A 19,890-nucleotide genomic window follows, 5' to 3' on the forward strand; every position below is an offset into this window, starting at 1 on the left:
TTTGTCAGTTAATTAAACTTTCAATGAATTAACAAAGCAAATGTTAATGCATTTTACAAATGTCACATGGTTGTGTAATTGTGTAAATATCTTCAATTTATGATTGGAAAATGCAAGGGAAATACTAAGTATTTATAAGTATTAATTTACTACAAATACTTGAGTAAATGATACTAATGCCTACCCATTTGTGTTTCTGAGTTGTGCATAGTCAGAAGCTAAACTGGATCATGGTGAATTGAGAAAGGAATATATGTCTTGACTTGTGAATACATTTAAATTTGATTTGAAAATACAATTTATTTAAACGGGCAGTTCAGACAAATAGGTTTGTTAAAACATATTTCCAATCACAAAATAGGAGCAACTGAGGTGTCCAGCTCCACATTTAAAACTGTTGTGACCATGGATTTCTAATTAAAAGGAAAAGTAGGGGTATACTCTAGAGTCTAACCTGTGACTGTTACAAAAACAGACTAAACAGACTAAAACCCAAACATTTCTCCACCAACATATTTTAACTCTTGTAAATTTCATGCTAAGCGATGCCTGTTAAATTTGTAGCTTACATCAAAAAATCACCAACATTTACACCTGTTGTAATAAAGAAGTTTGGACAATGTTATTAATTAGTAAAACAAAAAGTTTTTTTAAACATTTGTTTAACCTAAAACAAATGCAAATTCTAAAACGGTCTCTATTCTTTTTTCCCCTCACATTTATTTGAACTAGTATATGATGTGAACTAATCAAGTCCTTTTTAGTCTCTGTATCAAAGATGAACACTGCCAGATTCACTAAAACATATGTTAAAACTATTGCTTCATTAATTTCAGGTAACAAGAACAACTCTAAGTATCTGACAATTCCAGCATGGTTTATTCTTCCATGTCCATGGACTCTAATTTGTTCTGCAACTCAACCTCATACTGTCTCTTCAGACCTTTCAGGTAGAGTCGGAGGCTGTCAGGATCCAGCCTGGAGTTTTTGGCTGTCTGACACAATCTGGTAGCAAGACGATAAACTGCCCTCTGTTGCAATCTTACTGGATCATTATGAGCCCTAGCCTAAGGGAGGAAGAAATTATTCAGTACAGTTTAAAGTATTTCCTAACACAAGTAGAGTTAGTATGTAGTAAAGATAAACATAGGTATGATACTCTATATGAACAAAAGTATTCCCATCAGTCCCATTGCTACAGGTGTATAAGATCAAGCATCTAGACTTCACAAACATTTGAGAGAGTGTGGGTCATTATTAAGTGCTCACAGAATTAGATTATAGAACTGTAATGGGATGAAACCATTGCAACAAGTCAGTTTGTTGTATTTATAATCTCCTAGCTATTCCATAATCAGCTTGGAATGGTATTATTATTACATGATTATTATTTATTATTAAAAGAGTGGATGTCTTTAGAAACCACAGCAACTCAGCCACAAACTGGCAGACCATGTACAGTTAAAGTGCTTTCACAAAGTGCTGAAGTGAATGATCTGTAAATGTAAACAATGCTTTGCTGATTCAGTAACTGCACAGTTGTAAACCAACTCTGACATTAACAAAAATTGCACCAGGAGCTTCACTGCATGGGTTATCATGGTTAAGCAGCTGCATGGAAACGTTACATTACCAACGACAAAACTAGTGGTGTGTAGTGGTGTACAGCATGCTGCAAATATTCTCACTTAAAGGTACAGATATTAATTATTATTACAGTACACTTATTTTTCCTATATGCAGAAACAGTAAGAGCAGTTTTTCTTTTTTCTGAGTTTACTTCTTACAAAATAAACAAAAAAAACCCAAACAACTAAACAAACAAACAAATCTAATGTTTCAATGTTTTGTTTTGTTTTTGATAAAAATATAACTTAAAATAAAATTGCTGTTTAATTATGTAATTGTGATGTTCTTACTTGTCCATGACTAGTCATAAATATAACATACTCATAGTCAAATTAACAGCTGCTGACATTATGGTGTTATAAAAACACACCAGTAAATGCAGTAATGTTGCATTAACATTAAAAAAAAAAATGACGTCTAGATGGGAGCATATGTTGTTCTAGAACCTGAACATAGTTCTCTGCATTAATGGTGCCTTTCCAGACATGCAAGCTGCCCATGCCACAAGCACTCATGCAACCCCATGCCATCAGTGATGCAGGCTTCTGAACAGAGCGTTGATAACAACTTGGGTTATCCTTGTCCTCTCTGGTCCGGATGACATGGCGTCCAAGGGTTCCATAAAGAATTTCAAATCGTGACTCCTCTGACCACAGAACAGCCTTCTATTTTGCCACACTCCATTTTAAAAGACCCCTGGCCCCGTGCAAACATCTGAGCTTGTGGAGCTTGCTTAGAAATGGCTTCCTCTTTGCACTGTAGAGTTTCACCTGGCAACGGCGGATGGCACGGTGGATTGTGTTCACTGACAATGCTTTCTGGAAGTATTCCTGAGCCCATTCTGTTATTTCCTTGACAGTGGCATTCCTGTTTGAGGTGCAGTGACGTTTAAGGGCCCGGAGATCACGAGCATCCAGTAGAGTTTTACGGCCTTGACCCTTACGCACAGCAATTGTTCCAGATTCTCTGAATCTTTTGATGATGTTATACACGGTTGATGATGATAACTTAAAAGTCTTTACGCTGGGTAACACCATTCTGGTATTGCTGCACTATCTTTCTGCGCAACAATGGTGGAATTGGTGATCCTCTTACCATCTTGGATTCAGAGAGACACTGACACTCTGAGAAGCTCTTTTTATACCCAATCATGTTGTCAATTGACTTAATTAGTGTTAATTGGTCTTCCAGCTGTTTGTTATATGCTCAATTTCCTTTTTCCAGCCACTTATTGCTACTAGTCCCAACTTTTTTGGGATTTGTTGACACTGTGAAATTCTGAATCAACATATTTTTCCTTTAAAATGTCACATTTGCCATCTCCACATTATTGCATCCAGTTTTTATTCACAATTTGTTTAGTGTCCCAACTTTTTTGGAATCTGGTTTGTGAGTGTATAAGAAAAAAAGTGTATAAGAAAGTAATATGCAGTTTAGAAATTTACCCATAACTTGTTACTGAGTTTAGCTGAAATAGCTTTGGCCTCCTGGATGATAGCTGGTGGCATGGAGGTCATCTCAGCTGCTCTTATACCTTAAACAGAACAAAAAAGCAAAAAAAGCAGCATGGGATAAGTGCAAGTCAAGTGCAGGAACAATAAGAAAATAATCACATTTTGCTCACTTTATTAAATATGGGATTATAAATTAAGTATTCTTTTTGACATGACTGGTAAAAAAAAGTTTTGTATCAGAATAATTTATATTACCATAGCTGCGTTCCTCAGAACAGCCCCGAGTAAGTAGATAGGTGTACACCACACTTTCTGTGCTACCATCACTTCCACGAAGGTGCTGAACTCGCATGTTGTAGTTCTCCACGTTTGGGTAGAGGGTCTCCAACTGACACAGCTCCAGGAAGTGAGTAACAAAGAGAGTGAATGCCTGCAAGAGCACAGTACAACCTGGATAGTTTGTCTCAAGATTTTTTACATTATGTTTATGTATTGCTAACATTGTCAGTAAAGGTTGCCTCATGCACAATGCAAGACCTGAGAAATACTATACCTTCAGACTGATGAGGAATTCACAGACAGCATGACAAATGCCAATGCCCTCCTCAGCACTAGTGCCACGTCCGAGCTCATCAATAATGATGAGTGACCTGTGACTTGCGGCATTTATTATATATGACACCTGATATGACAATTTACAAATGTGAATCTGGTGTATTTAAAGTATAACAATATGTTTGTTTGGTCATTTTATATTCATTAACCTCTTTCATCTCAACCATAAATGTTGAAGAGTTGGTTTCAAAATCGTCATCCACTCCTATTCGTGTGAATATCTGATCAGCAACACAGAAGGAGGCATACTCAGCAGGCACAAATGATCCTGAGAAAAAACCTTCAGACCTTACTTGGACAGTAGTATTGTTAACATCAACAAATTTAAATATGTTTTTTATTTATTTTATTTTTTTAAAGATATTGACAATGTGGTCTCAAATATCAAAATGAAGATTACTGCAAAAAACAAAAATAAAAACAGGTAAGGGTCATTTTATTTACTTATGCTGAAGGTATTAAGTAAGAGTCAATAAATATAAAATATAATAAAGCAAGCCTGTTACCTATTTGAGCCATGATTTGGCAAAGGGCCACTTGTTTCAAATAGGTTGACTTGCCACTCATATTGGGGCCTGTGATTATGACGAAGTTACTGCCCTCGGAAATATAGCTGTTGTTGGAGACAGGCTGCTTGCCATCAATGTGTTCCAGCACAGGATGACGGCCTTGCTTTATTGCCAGTGTATCAGTGAACTCTGGTCGCACTGAAGGAAGCACAAACATGAAGTCTATTGAACTGATGCAGCTAGATAATACACTATTGGGATTTCATGTTAATTCAATTAAAATTAAAGTTTTTAAAAAATTAATGATGTACATTTTGATACATATACATTGAGATGCCTAACTGACCTGACCTCTTTTGCTCCTCCCCATTAGTTTCAGTACAGGACTGTAAAATTAATTACATTAGAGGGAGTCCCAGGAGCAAAAAACCCTATAGCTTACCTAACGTTCCTTTAAAAATGAAAAAAAAAAAATTGTAAATCCAAAACCATTTATATTTTAATAATTTAATATTTAAATTCACACAATGTACATTATATACATTGTATATGAATAATCAATGTGCCCAGTGATTCTGGGTCAGCTCCAGACCCACTGGCAACCCTGAACTGGATAAGAAGTTACAGACAATGTATGAATGAATAATCAAATATAAATTAGAAAAATGTATGGCACGATTTAAAATTGAGTAGTAGAATAACTTATGTTATATTTTGCTCTTCCTGAGTTAAATCTTACCATAATCTGAGACAGTGCAGACATTGGCCAAAGAGAGCAACATATCCAGCATGGAAACAGCATCAGACAGCTTATACAAACAGTGGATCTGCTCATATATGGCATTAAGCAGACGGCATACAACCCTGCAGAATTTTGGTGAAAAGTATAGATCTTAAAATTTATAAAAAAAAAAAAAAAAAAAAAAAGAAAACAAAAAACATTGAATGCAGTGTTGTGTTCAATACAAAATTCCATACCGTTGGGTGTATTTGCACAGTAACAAACTTTTCAGAATTTAGTCTATGCACCCCACCAAAATAAATGTAAATCAAGATGTAACTGAAGTGTAGCCTTCCAGCTGCTAATATTACAAAGTGTTTATGAATTAGACACTTTTACATACTGCCTCCATTTACACATACTCAAAATAATTGGCCAAATTTACATAATATTAAAAACAAAAAATGCAAATTTCCTGTCTGGAACCCAAGGACAATCACCAAATGTGGTGCAGTAACCTTGAGACTTTCTGCCTTTGTCTGTTTTGTTTTCAGTAAATGAAAAGCAGCTCAACATGTTTGAAGACAGTTTGGTATGTATGTGTGTGTGTGTGTATATATATATATATATATATATATATATATATATATATATATTTTTTTTTTTTGGTCCAGGCATCATCATTTTTATCACAAAATATATCTGTGTTCAAATAATGTATTAAAATAAAAATCAACAAAAATGGAGATATATGTTTTTCTCAGGACAGCAACAAGATATAGACAATTTAGGGATGCTGTGCAAATGTTATCATTACAAAGATTATATTTTAAATGTTGAAACCTTTTATTGCTCTCTGAAAAATATATTCCCACTTTTAATTTTCATCTAAGTACATGATATCAGGATTACAGGAATCCAGAGAAATTTCTATTTGCAAGGGACAAAACCCAAAACCCAGATCCCAGTCCTGGGTGGGGGTTGGTCTTCGGGCAGTCAGACAGAACTGCATTAATAACACACATTTCTGTAGTGGAAATCACTGCATGGGCTTGGAAACACTTCCCAAAACCACTGTCTGTGAACACAGTTCATAGCTGCCACCACAAATACAATTGAAGACTCACAAATTCAAAGAAGAACCCATATATAAACAAGATCCTGAAAACCATTTCCGAAGCTCACTTAAGATGGACTAAGGGGAAACGGAAATGTGTGCTGTGGTCCAACAAATCAAAATTTGAAATGCTTTTTTTTGGGAAATCATGCTGGCTGCATCCTTCAGGCTAAATAGGAGAGAGATCATCTGGCTTGTTGTAAGCACACAATTGAAAAACTAGCACCTATACAGTGATAGCATGGGGATGCACTAGTGCATATGGCTGATTGATATAAAAATGTCTTCTACTTATTTCAGTAAGACTAGGCCAATCTATGTTCTGCATAGATTACAACAGCATGGCTCCTCAGTAAAAGAATCTGGGTGCTAAAAGAGTTGTCACCCATTGAAATCAATTGGGGCATTATGAAACTAGAAACACTACAACACTAAACAGCTGTTGAGGAGTTGGAATCGTAGAAGGGAAGCAAGAATGGAAAAATATTTCACTTTCAAATCTACAGCAATTTGTTGTCCTCAGATCCCAAATATTAAAAACATATCTAGTGGGAAAAATACAGAGACTAAATAATGGAAATTGTGTCATTCTCCTAAGATGTCTGGACCCAACTCTGGTTACAATGCCAATACATAAAAATATGATGTTAAATTAAGCTGAACTGAATCATGTTAATTTTACACTGCAGATAAAATTAATATTTGTTTTACACACACTAAATGTTTGCACATTATCAGTATATCTGAAAAATTATTAGAGTAAGATGTGTCATTTTTTGAAAGCTTACACATAAGACATGTGAAAGATCTCCTTCAGAGCCTCATCACAGCGATAATTCATCTTCATAAGGTCTAATGTGGTGAAGCTGTAGTTGTTTTTCTTTCTGCTTACCTACAGTAAATTAAAATCAGCAAGCAGAAAATTCAAGTCCTTTTTGAAGGACTATTACACATATTACTTAAATGGTTCATGCCTCACTTTAATGAACTCTCCTGGGAGCTGTCCCTCAGGTAAGATGACACCGTCCAGCCTCAGCTGGATAAAGAAGCCACGAGCAGTACTAAAACTAGTACGCAAAGGCAGACCGTACTTTTCTCCTAACTGATCCACCAGCCCTAGATAGAAAGTGTATAACATAGATGCAACTTACAAACCAAGGTCAAATTAAACGCTTTGTTCACAGTGAAAATAAGTAATACAAGAGGAAATAAAATTTCTACAGGGAAACAAATATAAATGACATGTTTGTATTCATAGGATGCCAAAAGCTAAAAAATATAAAATCCTAACTTTTGGACTAGAATTATGACCCCAACCCCAAAAAGCCAAATTATACATTCAGCAAACATACAGTAACTGTACATTAAAAAGTGCTGAATTGTATTTCATAGAATTTGCCCTTATTATGAGGTAATTATTTTAATAATTATAATAATTTAATTAAATTATTTATTAAGTAACAGTGGTGCCCACCCTTTGCAGAAAAATTGTCCATTAAACATTAAATAACTTTTATTAAAATTCAGGGGCTCACCCGCTATGTCATCCACTACTTCAGTGTAGGCTCGCCGTGCAATGTCTAAAAATTCATTGACATTAGGTCGCACGGCATAGCACTTCTGAGTGCGCATGTTCAGACTGCCCTTCAAACAAGTGGTGTCATCATTGATCACTGTTTTGATCTGCTCCAAAATGCTGTTAAACCTATATCAAAGTATGTCAAAAGCAAAACTAAATAATAACTTTTAAGTAATTTAAAATGTACCCTATTTGAACTATGTTGATTTTAAAATTTTTGGACACATATACTATGGTATTCACAGAAGATTCCCTTTAGAAAATTACTAGCGTTTTAATACAAAAGATTTGATGTATTAAAATTAGGGATTTTTTACACATAGGAAATACACAACACAATTACAATGTTCAACCAAATAACCAACCAAAATAGGATACAATGCAGATTTGATTACCTGCCATCTTCTAATAAATTCCTATAACCCCTCAGCAATGCTGTTTTAGCATCCTTCAGCACCGTCTGTCAAAGAGACCTATTAAAGTTCTGCAAAATGCTTACCGAGAGCCACACAACACATCATATCAAAGCACAACAAGGTGTGCAATGTCCAAGGTTTTATTTTCTGTGACAACATACTACACACAGTGAATTATGCACAAACCCCAGTTCAAGAAACTTGGGACATGTTATAGAAAGGAAAGAAAATCCAAAATCTGAAATATTTTAATTCATTTTGAATATTTATTTTAAAATAAAAAGGGCAATGAAATGCCTGCCACACACTCCAAAAAGCTGGGACAAGGCATGTTGACTACAGGGTCAAAATATTTTCCTTTAAATTTACTTTCTAAATGTTTGGAAACTATACATTCTTAAAAATAAAGGTGCTATAAAAGCCATAGAAGAACCACTTTATTTGTTTGGGAATACATGTGTGAAGAACCTTTTAAAGGTTTAAAAATCAATCACTCTGTCTTAAGGTTCTTTACTAATTTAAACATGTCATTGAAAACACAGATACTTTGATTTATTTTATTATTTAAATAGAAGTTCAAGTGATTTAACAAATTTAGTTTTAAATTTTATTGCAACTTTAGAAAGTGTCCAAACTTTCCTGGAAATGGGGTTTGTATATGAAATGTCAGGACCCCTCCCCGCAATGAGTTACTAGCTCTCACCTTTAGTGGTGCAATCAGTTCTAGAGTGTGTTTCAGTTGAATGACATGCATTATCTTTGACTCTGCCACTGCTACCTATATGACAGACATGCAAGAAACAAGCAGACTTTCACTGCTCTCTCTCCTTTAACAAGAACATATGTATTTTTTTAATATATCAATACTTTCTATACTTTACTTGAAATAAAATTTTCAAATGTCCAATTGTTATTCAAATGAACAGCCAGTTATAAATCTCAAACCTACACAAGGATTAATAGCATCATTAGTAGCTTGAATAGCAGGTACATTGAGGTTTAATCTCCTTAAGATATCTTAATAAACATTTCCTACAGAGCGCCCTGCTGTTGACATCCATTATGCAGATAATGTGAGAAAACAACTTAATAACGTGTGGGAACAAGATCTTATTCCCATTCCCAGATATTAAGTATTAAGTTTTAATGATAAAGTAGTTCCCATGCATTATTTAGTTGTATGCACAGCTTCATTTTATTACAAATGGATTTCATCAGAATGTCCTCTATAGAAATTTGTCACATTTTAGTATACTGCTGTTATTTTCAAATACTTGCAAATTTTATTACCATCATTCCACGCAAACCTAATGTGTTCTTATATTATTTACATGTATATTCTCAAAACATTCTGTACCGTCTCTTGCTTGGGAAGCTGCACAAGAGAAGAGAGCAGTTGGTCTATGTCCAAGAAGTGTGTAATTGCTGTAAAAAAGCAAAAGCAATGGCTTCTATATAAAACATTTGCTGTTAACCAAAGCAGGAAGGTACAGGCATTAGCCAAGATAGGCTGCAAGCAATGAACACAACAATATCAATTCATTAAGTAGTAACTAAGTAAGTCCTCACCATCCTTCAGACCAAAGAAAAGTTCTTCATCCTGCAAGAGTTCCTGCACAAATGTCAAAAGATAAATGCATGTTCAGGCAGAATGTCTATGGTTTAGCTATGCATTATAGACAGGTATTTCATCTGAATGTCCCAATTTTGAAAATAATCAATTACTATCTGACTATTAACAACAGCCCCCTTCACCTGTTTTTAGAAAACCAAATCTCAATTTTAAAACCAGTCTACAATTCTGTGTTTCTGTTAAGAAATATTAACAGTGCATATTTCAATAAAAACTGGTGAGCTGATTAGTCATTTTTATCCACAGTTTAATCAGTCTGTTTAAGAGGCAAAAGAAAGGTACAGGTGATTGGCTGTTTATGTGTCACTCATAGCACAGGCCATTACGAAGGGATCTGACAGAAGGGCTCTTAAGGTTATCTTGTCTATCGCAATACATACTGCTACTGTTTTATTGTCCAGGCCTACACCTTTTCATTTTTTCAGTTTCTTAGTTGATCAGTTTACGTACAAGTTTCTTGTCCACAATAGCATTACAGGTGGAAGTTGAAAGTAAGTGTTTGCATGTTTGATACTACAGATGTGTTTTGCTTTTAAGTGAGCATGCATAGCTCTCACTGACTCACAATATGCCAAATTTTGCAGCCTCTCATATTCCTTTTATTTGTTTACTTATTTTGAAGAGTTTATATTTGAAGAGACACACTCCACTTTTCTGAAGGAGTCTTTCCATTTCATCTTTGAAACAGTCTGCAATTTCCTTCTGCTTTACAACTCAGTGTCCCTATTAAGACTTATTTGTCCTTTTTGTTCTACTAACATTGAGTAATCGATAACTGAGAAGTATTAATCAACTGCCACATCAATTAGTTATTAACTAATGAATTATTTGCATGCATTTCATACACATATGGAACAAATCTTACCTGTATTGTGTCAAGCCGAGTGTTAATTGTATCAACATCCAACAGAGGCTCTAGAATGTTGGAGCGAAGCCTCCTCTCTCCACCAGGGGTTTTGGTGGAATTCAAGACACTAAGTAGAGTGTGATCACCCCTGAATGTTAGAATATATCAGCACAACCATATATTCTGTCAATGTGAGTGCGACAAAGTTCATTTAAATTAAGAATACGTTGTAGCATTGTAATGTACATTTGCTCTTGTTTATAGCAGATAAAAAAAATTTATTGATTTATGGTCTCTAACCTTTGGTTTCTGTTGTTAATTACTAGCTCCAAGTTCCTGGCTGAGACTGAGTCAATCATAGCAGTTTTTTCACTGCCAGTGAAACTCACTTTTAGAGATTTGGGAGCATAGACAAAGTTCTGAATGAACTCAATGTACTTAAGAAGGGCAGCTGCAGATGCCAGGCAATAGTATCTTAAAAAAAAAAAAAAAAAATGACAGCTTGAACCAAAACTGCATCCTCACAAAACACTGTCATTCTAAAAGGATTGCCCGGTGTATATATATATAAGTTTTGAAAAATATTACAATATGCAATTTCTTAATATATAATTTACAGTGGTGTGAAAAAGTGTTTGCCACCTTCATGGTTTCTTATTTTTTTGCATGTTTGTCACTCTTAAAAGTTTCAGATCATCAAACAAATTTAAATATTAGTCAAAGACAACATAAGTAAACACAAAATGCAGTTTTAAATGAAGGTTTGTTTTAAGAAAAAAATCCAAACCTACATGGCCCTGTTGTGAAGAAGTGCCCCCCCCCCAGTAAAACATAACTGATGATCTGAAACATTTAAGAGTGACAAACGTGCAAAAGTAAATAAATAAATAATTTTAAAAAAGGATGAAGAGGGCAAACACTTTCACACCACTGTATACTACTCGCTTCATATGCCACAAAGTACATGAATATTATTTGCAACTGCTGTCCATTCAGTCTACTGTAGGTTAGTTCCACCTATCTATTAGCAGTTATAAAACAAGAGTAAGACAAGGTGGATTTTTGCGGGGGTTTTGTATCATCTACTTTTTGTGCATAAATGCAGAAAACCATCATTAGAGGATCTAATGGAAAAATAAAACACACACACAAAAAAGTGAAATACATACATTAAGGAGTCACTTATTCATATTCTCTGGATTTCTAATAATATGACCTAAGTAATGAATAAATGTAAAACATACTTGGTTTGAACATCCATAAGGACAGTGCTAAACTCAGGCGCACAAAGCTGTTGGATGTATTCGAGTCCTTTTCTCTCATTAAAGTACTTCCTCTGAACAGCAGTAAAACCTACTGACTGCATGAGTTGTGCAGCAGAATTAAAATATGTATATATTAAAATGTGCAGTGTTATTGAAGAAAAGATGCCTACAATTTATACATATTGAAACATGGGTATTTATCTATTCAGGAATATAAAATGTATTACTGTCTGTGATATTTTTTCATAGAATAATTACTGTGAGATATTACTTGCTACTTATATGTAACTTGATTTCAAGTGCTCTGTGTGATAGGTCTGCTAATTTACAGCTGTGCCAGTTTCACTAAAAAAATAAAAGCATGTCAATACCGGGAAGTTTTCCGTGAAGAGGTTATACAGCTTGGTTCCTTGGCCTTTCTCACTAGCAGTGTCTGCCATGAGAATTTCTAATGGCATCATGATATGGAGTTTGGTGATTACCTGCATCAGTATTTGACAGTGCAGTGTCACAGACATAATCAACTAAGTTTCTTTATCAACTAAGAGACTGTTTAAGTTATTCCTACGATTACTCTCACAATAAAGGGAATTGTCAAGTTCAATTTACTTGATCAACTTGTAAATAAAACTATAAAAACAGATTTTCATCTATTATTCTTTTATATTGTACATCAGTTATTAATTACCGGTGTCAGTTTTTATATATTATTTTTCACACAAGCCTTTTTTTTACCTTTGCATAAGTCCCAGTGTCTGCAAACTGGGAGAGAATCAGTTCAGCAGATTTCATATTGATTCCAGACAAACCAATCTCTCCCCGGGCCAAACCTCGGCCTTCCACCACTGCCACAATCACAGAGGCAGAATGAGATGCGCTTGCAGAGGAAGAGGTTGTCTCTATAAGATGAGAAGTGTAAATTAAACAAGTTGAGTACAAAAATATTGATAAACTGCACTTAAGGAACACTTGGTAAGTTGAACTTCTGGGGCTCACCCTAGTGTAATTAATATATACAGCAGACTACAGAAATCAATGGGGAGCGGGAGGGAGGCGTGTGGTTACCTACTCCACCAAAAGTTACATAGTACAGCTTATGTAGTGCTAAGCCCAGAGTAGAAACGACAAAGGCATGTTCAATGAATTTGAAGCTGTAATTTTAATGTAAAAAATATTACATAGTATACCTTTAAGGTGGAACAGAGAGACAAGTTAAGTTCATATATCCTGACTGCCAGGGCAGTGTTAAAAGTGGATGTATCCCTATTGTGCCATGTCCAGCCGAGATTGAATTCCAATAAAGTCACTCACATGACCCAGCGTGAGAGTCCCGCGCAGCATATAACCACTCGGCTCATGCTGTATTTGCTCCTTCACTTCTCATCTAGAAACTGAGCACAGGTTGTTTTAAGCTTTGAAATTTTTTCCAAACTCCAGAGCTGTTTTTTCTTTTCTGTGGATTCGTCTTTGAGGAACACTGATATCTGGCCATGGTATGGAGCCTGTATGCTGCGCGAGTTACTCTGTGACACATGAACCTCAGTGCACTGAAGGCTGTAGCACTCAACACCTATGCGGCTTTGTGCGGTTTTCTTGCTATTTAGCGCTTGGTAGGCTGAAATCACTGAAGACACGGAACGTGCACAGAGAATGAGCAAATATTTTGTGTGGCCTCAGTACTATTGGCCAGCTGCCGACACTAATTATGCACAATCCTCTGTGCACCGAAGGCTGCAGTGCTCGATATCTATGCGGCTTAGTGCCTTCTCTTATACTCACTACTCAGTAGATCAGATTCATTGAAGCCATATATTGCGAGCCGACAACGAGTGATTTTTTGCTGCACCAATTTACTACTGGCCAGCTGCTGCCTCTGACACTGTGGCTATATTTTAATATATTTTAGATAAGCTGCACCCACTGTCTCTCCATTCTGACTCTGAGACCATACACTATTTGGCCCATCGTGTTTGGGCCAGCACAAATTAAATGAGGCACTTACAGACCTGTGCAGCGATAGTGCGGTGATGCACTTGGCCATTTGCCACAACCGTCTGATGTGACTTGAGGCTAAAATCACAGAAGCTCTCCCTGCTTCTACACCAAGTGGAGTGCTCTGATGTTTCTGAGCTAGGTCAACTGAAAAATGTGGTTATGGCTATGAGCAGCCTGGGTGAGAGTCAGGTAAAGCATGTATAGTTGAACTCGCAGAACTCAATCTCAGCAGACTTTGTTGTTCTTTTCACAGCTGTCTCACTACCTCTCCTACTGAGGAGCTAACAAGGGTGATGGCACTCAGGCTGCATGTTCACACAGGGCTTTGGTGAAGTTAGTTCTGGCTGGGCTGAGTTTGGATACCCTGGTGATGGAATGCTTGTGCTCCAATACATTGCTCAAATGCTTAGAGGCATATGGGCTTGTGTCAGAATTCTTCACTGCCTTTAAAAGTGAGAAGTCATGCTGACTGGAAACGGGAGATGGCTGACTACAGCTTGGTGTGTAGTATCCACTGTGCTTGTGACTGGATGGAGCGCTTCGCCTGAAGCCCCACTGTCCCTGCGTGGGGTGCAGGTGAATGGACAAGCTGATTACTAAAATGTGTAATTTAGTGACTCCTTTGGGTAGATTGCTTAACATATTATGCATTCTGCAACAGTTTAACATTTAGATATTCCATTTCTTGCCTTTGGACTTTCCCTGGCTCCCAGTGTCTCCATGAGGTATGAACCTGCAGCCCTGTCACCCCTTAGAGCTCAAGGACTAAAGATTCTGCCTTATCTTAATGACTGGCTTGTCTATGTCCCATCGGAGCTATGCGTGCATACAGACACTCTCAAAGTTCTGCAGCATCCACAAACACTTGAGGCTCACTATGAACTCGGATAAATATGTGCTAGTCCAAACATGAACCATCTCCTGGCATACACTTAGACCATACAATCTTCTGCAACTGCTTGAATCTTTGATCCAAGGCCCAGTTTTTACAGCTGCAAGGACTGCTAACAGCACCATCACAGGTGGTAGCTCTGGGGAAGGTTGACATACAGTCTTTCCAATGTGGATCACACGGCTGAGACTGAACACAGGACTTCACAGACACACACTTGTCTGCACTTTAGCTGGTTGTCTTGATTGTCTTCCTCCTGTCAGGTGTAGACCTGGGGTGCGTCACCTCCCGCAGTGGGGTGATTACAGCAGAAGGGTCTGCCACCAGTTGGGGATGTGGTATGGTGTCACAGGGTAGTCCAGGGAGTTTGGTCTAACCAGCAGGCCCAGAAGCACATTAATGTGTCAGAGCTACAAGCAACATGGAACACCCTAAGACATTTTCTTCCCATGTTTAACAAGAAGCATGTGTTAATGCATTTTGTATTCCCCGTTGTTGTATTCCCCCAGGTTCAACACTATTGACAATGCTAGAGCCCCGTCTATTCATGCCCTTTATGAGGGCCAATTGAGGATTTTTGGTGCACTGGCCAGGGCTTGGACCGTCACTCTTGTACACTGCAGGCTGTTCTGGCCTTCTTGTAGTTCTTACTGAATGAAGAGAGATCTACCTCAATGCATAAGGTGTACATGGTGGCTTTAACATGCCACTTGGTACCACCTGATGGAGTTATACAGGGCTTTCAGAGACTGATAACCACCTCCTTGAAGGGAGCGAAACAATTGGTCCCAACCCATACACTTCATTCTCCACATTGGGACCTTTCATTGGTATTGGACACCCTCTGTCAGGCCATCTTTGAGCCTTGGAACCTGAAGTGGGTCTCCCTGACGACAGATTTCTTATTCTCTCATCTGCAGCTGCTGGCTGCCAAAGGTCCCTCCATACTAAGGGACATTTCTATTCAGAATGTTGCAACATTATGGGTTGTACTTTGAGATGCTTACCTGCAGAAGATATGTGCGATGTCTACATAATCCTCATCACACACCTTCTCCCAATTTTAATATCTTAAATTTTGCAGCTGTGGAGGGGCTGTCTACGGCAGTTCTAACTCAGACCGCAGGCTGTCGATATTTCTCCTTGTGAAAGCGTTGGTATGCTTCCTCCACTTTAACACAGCCCTGGTTTTTAGGAGACATGAAATATAACGCTGGTTATGTATGTAACTGTGAATGTTGGATGACCACAAGGGTTCCTGGTTACTCTAAGTGGTGAGAACATCCAGATCCATTAGGAAGTACAGCATAGGTTGAACAGTTATATGCTGCACAGGACTCTCACGCTAGGTCACGTGAATTATTTCGTTGGCATACACTCTCGGTTGGTCATGGTACGGCAGAGATACATCCACTTTTAGCACGACCCTGGCTGTCATCCACTATTCGCAAAACCACATTTACATACGTAACCAGCGTTTGTAATTCTGGCTAGAGTTGTTTTAGTTTTTTTTTGCATGAGATGGAGTTAAAAATTAAATGAAATTACTTAACCAGCACATTTCTAGTGCAATGCAAGAGGACCGGCATCAGCTATATGGTAACTGACAACAATTTTAAATAGTAATTCAAGTTTGAAGCTAATATTTAGTAAAACTGTCTGGAATTTTACCATGATTTATCATGTAACCAGTAACCCTCTACAAGCATAATAAAACATGACCATGCAAACACAAACATAAGTACTACAGAGGGTCATGCAACGGCTAGCAAAGGACTACACACACACAGGTATACACAGCCTACCATCTGTACTGTATATATATGTGTGTGTGTGTATATATATATATATATATATATGAATGAGTGATGCCCATTTAACTTTGTTTTTACACTCACTGTTGAGCTCCCTTTGAGGTGTTCTTCCTGTGAACGAGCGTCCCGCTGACCCGAGGGCCCTCCTCAACGGAGTGCTGGAGCTCTGGGTGCCATCTACAGGCCACAGAGAGCCAGAGGAGCTCAACCTGTTCACACCTAAATTACAGAACTGCCAGTGTTTCTAAGCACAGAAAAAAAGTTCTAAAACGTAATAGCAATAAGTTGAGTTTACTTCTGAAACAGCAACATGAAGAAAATGATCCATACTGATCCATTATCATCAATTAATAAATGTCTTCATTTTTTAAAATTACATTTTTTAAATCTAATTTCACTAAAAGAACAATCCTTTGAAAAACGTCCATCATTAAACCATGTTAGACTTCTGCAATTATAGTTCAAGGAACAATCTTAACCTATCATTACTGTTTGGATTAGTGTCGCATAGCTTTGTAACGTTATTTGTGATCAGTAAGGCAAGCTAATGTCTGAGGAAAAATGTGTTTACTGGTCTGATACAGCAACGTACATTAAAATATGCAAAGTCTTATTCGTGTTACTATTAATATTACGGATAATGTAAAAGTAAGAACTTCGCTGGATCTTTAAGATACCGAGAGCTAACGCTGATTGTGGTGAAGTAACTTAGCACAATGCTACCGTGTGAAAGTTATATATCGTTAGCTTACACTGCTAACTCTGATTTCATTTCACTGCTCTTTTACCTGTAGTGACGGGGGTTTGCTTTATAACAGTTCCCCGGGGCTCGGTGGTGGTCGCGGCACTGACCGTGTCCGACGACCGTGATGAAAAAAGCGGAGATGTCCTCGGGTTCGTATCCTTGGGTCGAGTGGACGGAGCAAGACTGAGGGAGCGCTCGGGAGGAGAGACCAGGCTAGCGACAGTGTCCGAGCTGTAACCAGCCGTTACCTCGTTCGTGCTACTCCTGAATACCTCTTGGTTCATAGTCGTTTATCTTCCGAACACACTTGTAGCAGAAAAAAGCGAAAGAAAAGTGCTCGTGTAAAAACAGAGTAGCTAAGATTCGCGGGTTGTATTTAACTGTAACCGTTAAATGAACCGTTAACTCCCAAGTACGTCTCGCTGCAGCCAACTCCGCCCACATCCAACCCCGCCCACACAAATTCCCGCCATGTCCGACCCGCCCACGTCCAGCCTCGCCCTCATGTTCAAGAAGCACTGTGTGACACTTGAAATACGTATATAACGCGGCCGTTTTGAAAAAGCACTTTAAAGCGTTTAATTTAATCGTACTACTTAACTTTTCCACGTCTCTTATTCATTATTAGGCTGGTCTCATCAATCCTGCATTTAAAGATTTAAACTAGTGTTTAGTCATTTATGATGAATTGGATGGTTAGTAAGGTGGTGTATTAAAACAGCAAAATGTTTTAAAATCCAGTGTTAAGTATAGGCTACTGAGCAAAGAATAGTTATCATAAAATATAAACTGACTAATACTACTTGCATATGTATTTAAACCCATTCCAAAAAGATTCCAAATACAGATGACAATTATTCAAAGAATAGTGGTGCCACTAATTTCATACTTAATCATTAACTCCTTACATCTTTGTCAAAGGGTAATTAGCCAGATTGTTAAATAAAATAGAAGACTGTAGAGACAGTGTCAATTACAGTCTTTCAAATTCCTAAGTGAGGAAAGTACTGAAATAATGTAGAATACATGTGCAGATTTCCAACTGAGCAGGACTGGATTGATAAAAAGAAAGCGAGAAATGCTTTACACACCTTCAACTCCATTTGCAAAGCCCTACAAATATGGTTGCTTCAAATAAATCTAATAGAATTTCCTTATAGTCATGTAGAACATCAAACTTTAAATGTGGTTTGGTCACACTTGTACAGTTTGTACCAAAGACAAGAAAACACAGATAAAGTAGTTTTATTTTTTATTTTCAAGACTTACTAATGTATATGCATGTACTCATTTACATATTAACACAAACAGATATTCACAAACTTGAATGGGCTGCAGAACCCAGGTGCATCCGTGTAGAACACCAAAAGTTCCCCTGTCTCCAGTGCCCAAAGTAGTCTGTAGACAACAAATAATAAACAGAAGCATACTCTTCATATCAGTTTATAACAGACAGCATAACAGCTTGCATAGTTTCAACTAAGTTTTCAGTTCTTGACACATTTTTGTGTTGACTTTTTTGCAACCACTGGTCTGAAGAATAATCCTCAAAACCATACAGAGTGCGTATATATTTTTTGCAGTTTTATGTCTTTCAGCAGTTCATGCAGCACTCCAGTCAATACATGGTACAAAACTCCTGGTATTCCACACTGTAGAGTTTCCAATCACTACACCTGTACATTTCAAATTTGAGAATCATTCATTAGCGTACAACTCTGTCTTAGTGTATTGAAATATCATAAGACGACTTACACTTACTGTCAAGCTACTGAGATTGTGCTCAGGCCTGGAATGATCGTTTTCCAACGATGTCCTAAGAGGCAACACACTAGTGCCAGCATTAAAATAGCTTGGATGTCCACATTCAGGACTACATTTAATAGTATGCCCTCCAGGACAATAAGGGGCATCCCTGAAAGACATCACAGAAACATGTAGATATTGTTTTAAAATTTTAGTGAAATAAAACAGGTAGTTATAAAATAACCACATAACCTACATTCCAATTCAACATTTTTATTCATTGTGAAGACTACAGCACAGTAAGCAAAGTGAAAAATGAAATGCCCAGTTCAGCTGTAAGAACAGTCACACAACTACCTGGTGAATGACTGGTGGTATCCAGTAACTCTCCTTTACCTTTCAGATTCAACAAGCTGAATTCTTCTGAAAGACATTAGTATAAACTAACACAATGCTGTTCAGATATTATAGAGTACAATGTGTCTGAGGAGTAAGCTACAGGTACATTTAATTTGACTGATATGTCTGTGTACCTTGCAGGTGACATTCTCAAGGCTTAGAATGCATTTCTAAGCCTTAATGATATAACCTTAAAGTCATAAACTGTGGTTATCACTCAGGTAAAAAAATCAAATGGCCATCTGTGTGCCATGTGTAGTGTGTACAGAAACATACACCATATGTTACATTAAACAACCTGAATGTACTCACCATAGACTGTGTGTTTTTGATGAAGGTATGTGAAAGACTAGATTATGTATTCCACAAATGTTTGAATTACATAATCTTGTGCCAGTAGAACCGTTTTCTGTTTATTTACAACTTACCAACAGCTTGAGAACAGAGCAGCCATCAACCTTCTTATGGACTGGAATGTTCTGTAAGAAAAGACATTTACAAACCGGATTCTAAA

At 37.2% G+C, this 19,890-nt stretch overlaps 1 protein-coding gene across 3 annotated transcripts; it reads right to left on the reverse strand.

The window, feature by feature from the left end:
- Positions 1–158: 158 nt before the first annotated feature.
- msh4 (mutS homolog 4) lies at positions 159–17,658 on the reverse strand. 3 transcript variants are annotated; one of them, XM_066670350.1, is made up of 21 exons: positions 17,275–17,658; positions 16,571–16,705; positions 12,521–12,684; positions 12,157–12,267; positions 11,765–11,880; positions 10,821–10,994; positions 10,539–10,668; positions 9,610–9,652; positions 9,398–9,465; positions 8,744–8,818; positions 8,020–8,084; positions 7,581–7,750; positions 7,025–7,161; positions 6,834–6,937; positions 4,947–5,071; positions 4,205–4,405; positions 3,848–3,966; positions 3,637–3,765; positions 3,339–3,513; positions 3,075–3,163; positions 160–1,067 (listed from the first exon to the last, which is right to left on the reverse strand). In XM_066670350.1, the coding sequence occupies exons 1-21, from the start codon at positions 17,513–17,515 to the stop codon at positions 879–881; spliced, it is 2,760 nt and encodes a 919-aa protein (XP_066526447.1). In that variant the 5' UTR covers positions 17,516–17,658; the 3' UTR covers positions 160–878. The 3 variants fall into 3 exon arrangements, with proteins under 3 accessions (XP_066526456.1, XP_066526447.1, XP_066526465.1); XM_066670359.1 differs by lacking the exon at positions 3,637–3,765 and having other exon boundaries at positions 159–1,067; XM_066670368.1 differs by lacking the exons at positions 16,571–16,705; positions 17,275–17,658 and adding an exon at positions 15,680–15,834 and having other exon boundaries at positions 161–1,067.
- Positions 17,659–19,890: the final 2,232 nt, after the last annotated feature.

This window comes from Hoplias malabaricus, chromosome 1, assembly GCF_029633855.1.
Source record: "Hoplias malabaricus isolate fHopMal1 chromosome 1, fHopMal1.hap1, whole genome shotgun sequence".
Lineage (NCBI taxonomy): Eukaryota > Metazoa > Chordata > Actinopteri > Characiformes > Erythrinidae > Hoplias > Hoplias malabaricus.

Coding starts and splice junctions, on each gene's coding strand:
- msh4 (XM_066670350.1), bottom strand. CDS start 17,515: ATGAACCAAGAGGTATTCAGGAGTAGCACGAACGAGGTAACGGCTGGT. Junction 6,938..7,024: donor TCCCAGGAGAGTTCATTAAA/GTGAGGCATGAA, acceptor AATTTACTGTAG/GTAAGCAGAAAGAAAAACAA. Junction 5,072..6,833: donor ATCTTTCACATGTCTTATGT/GTAAGCTTTCAA, acceptor AAAATTCTGCAG/GGTTGTATGCCGTCTGCTTA.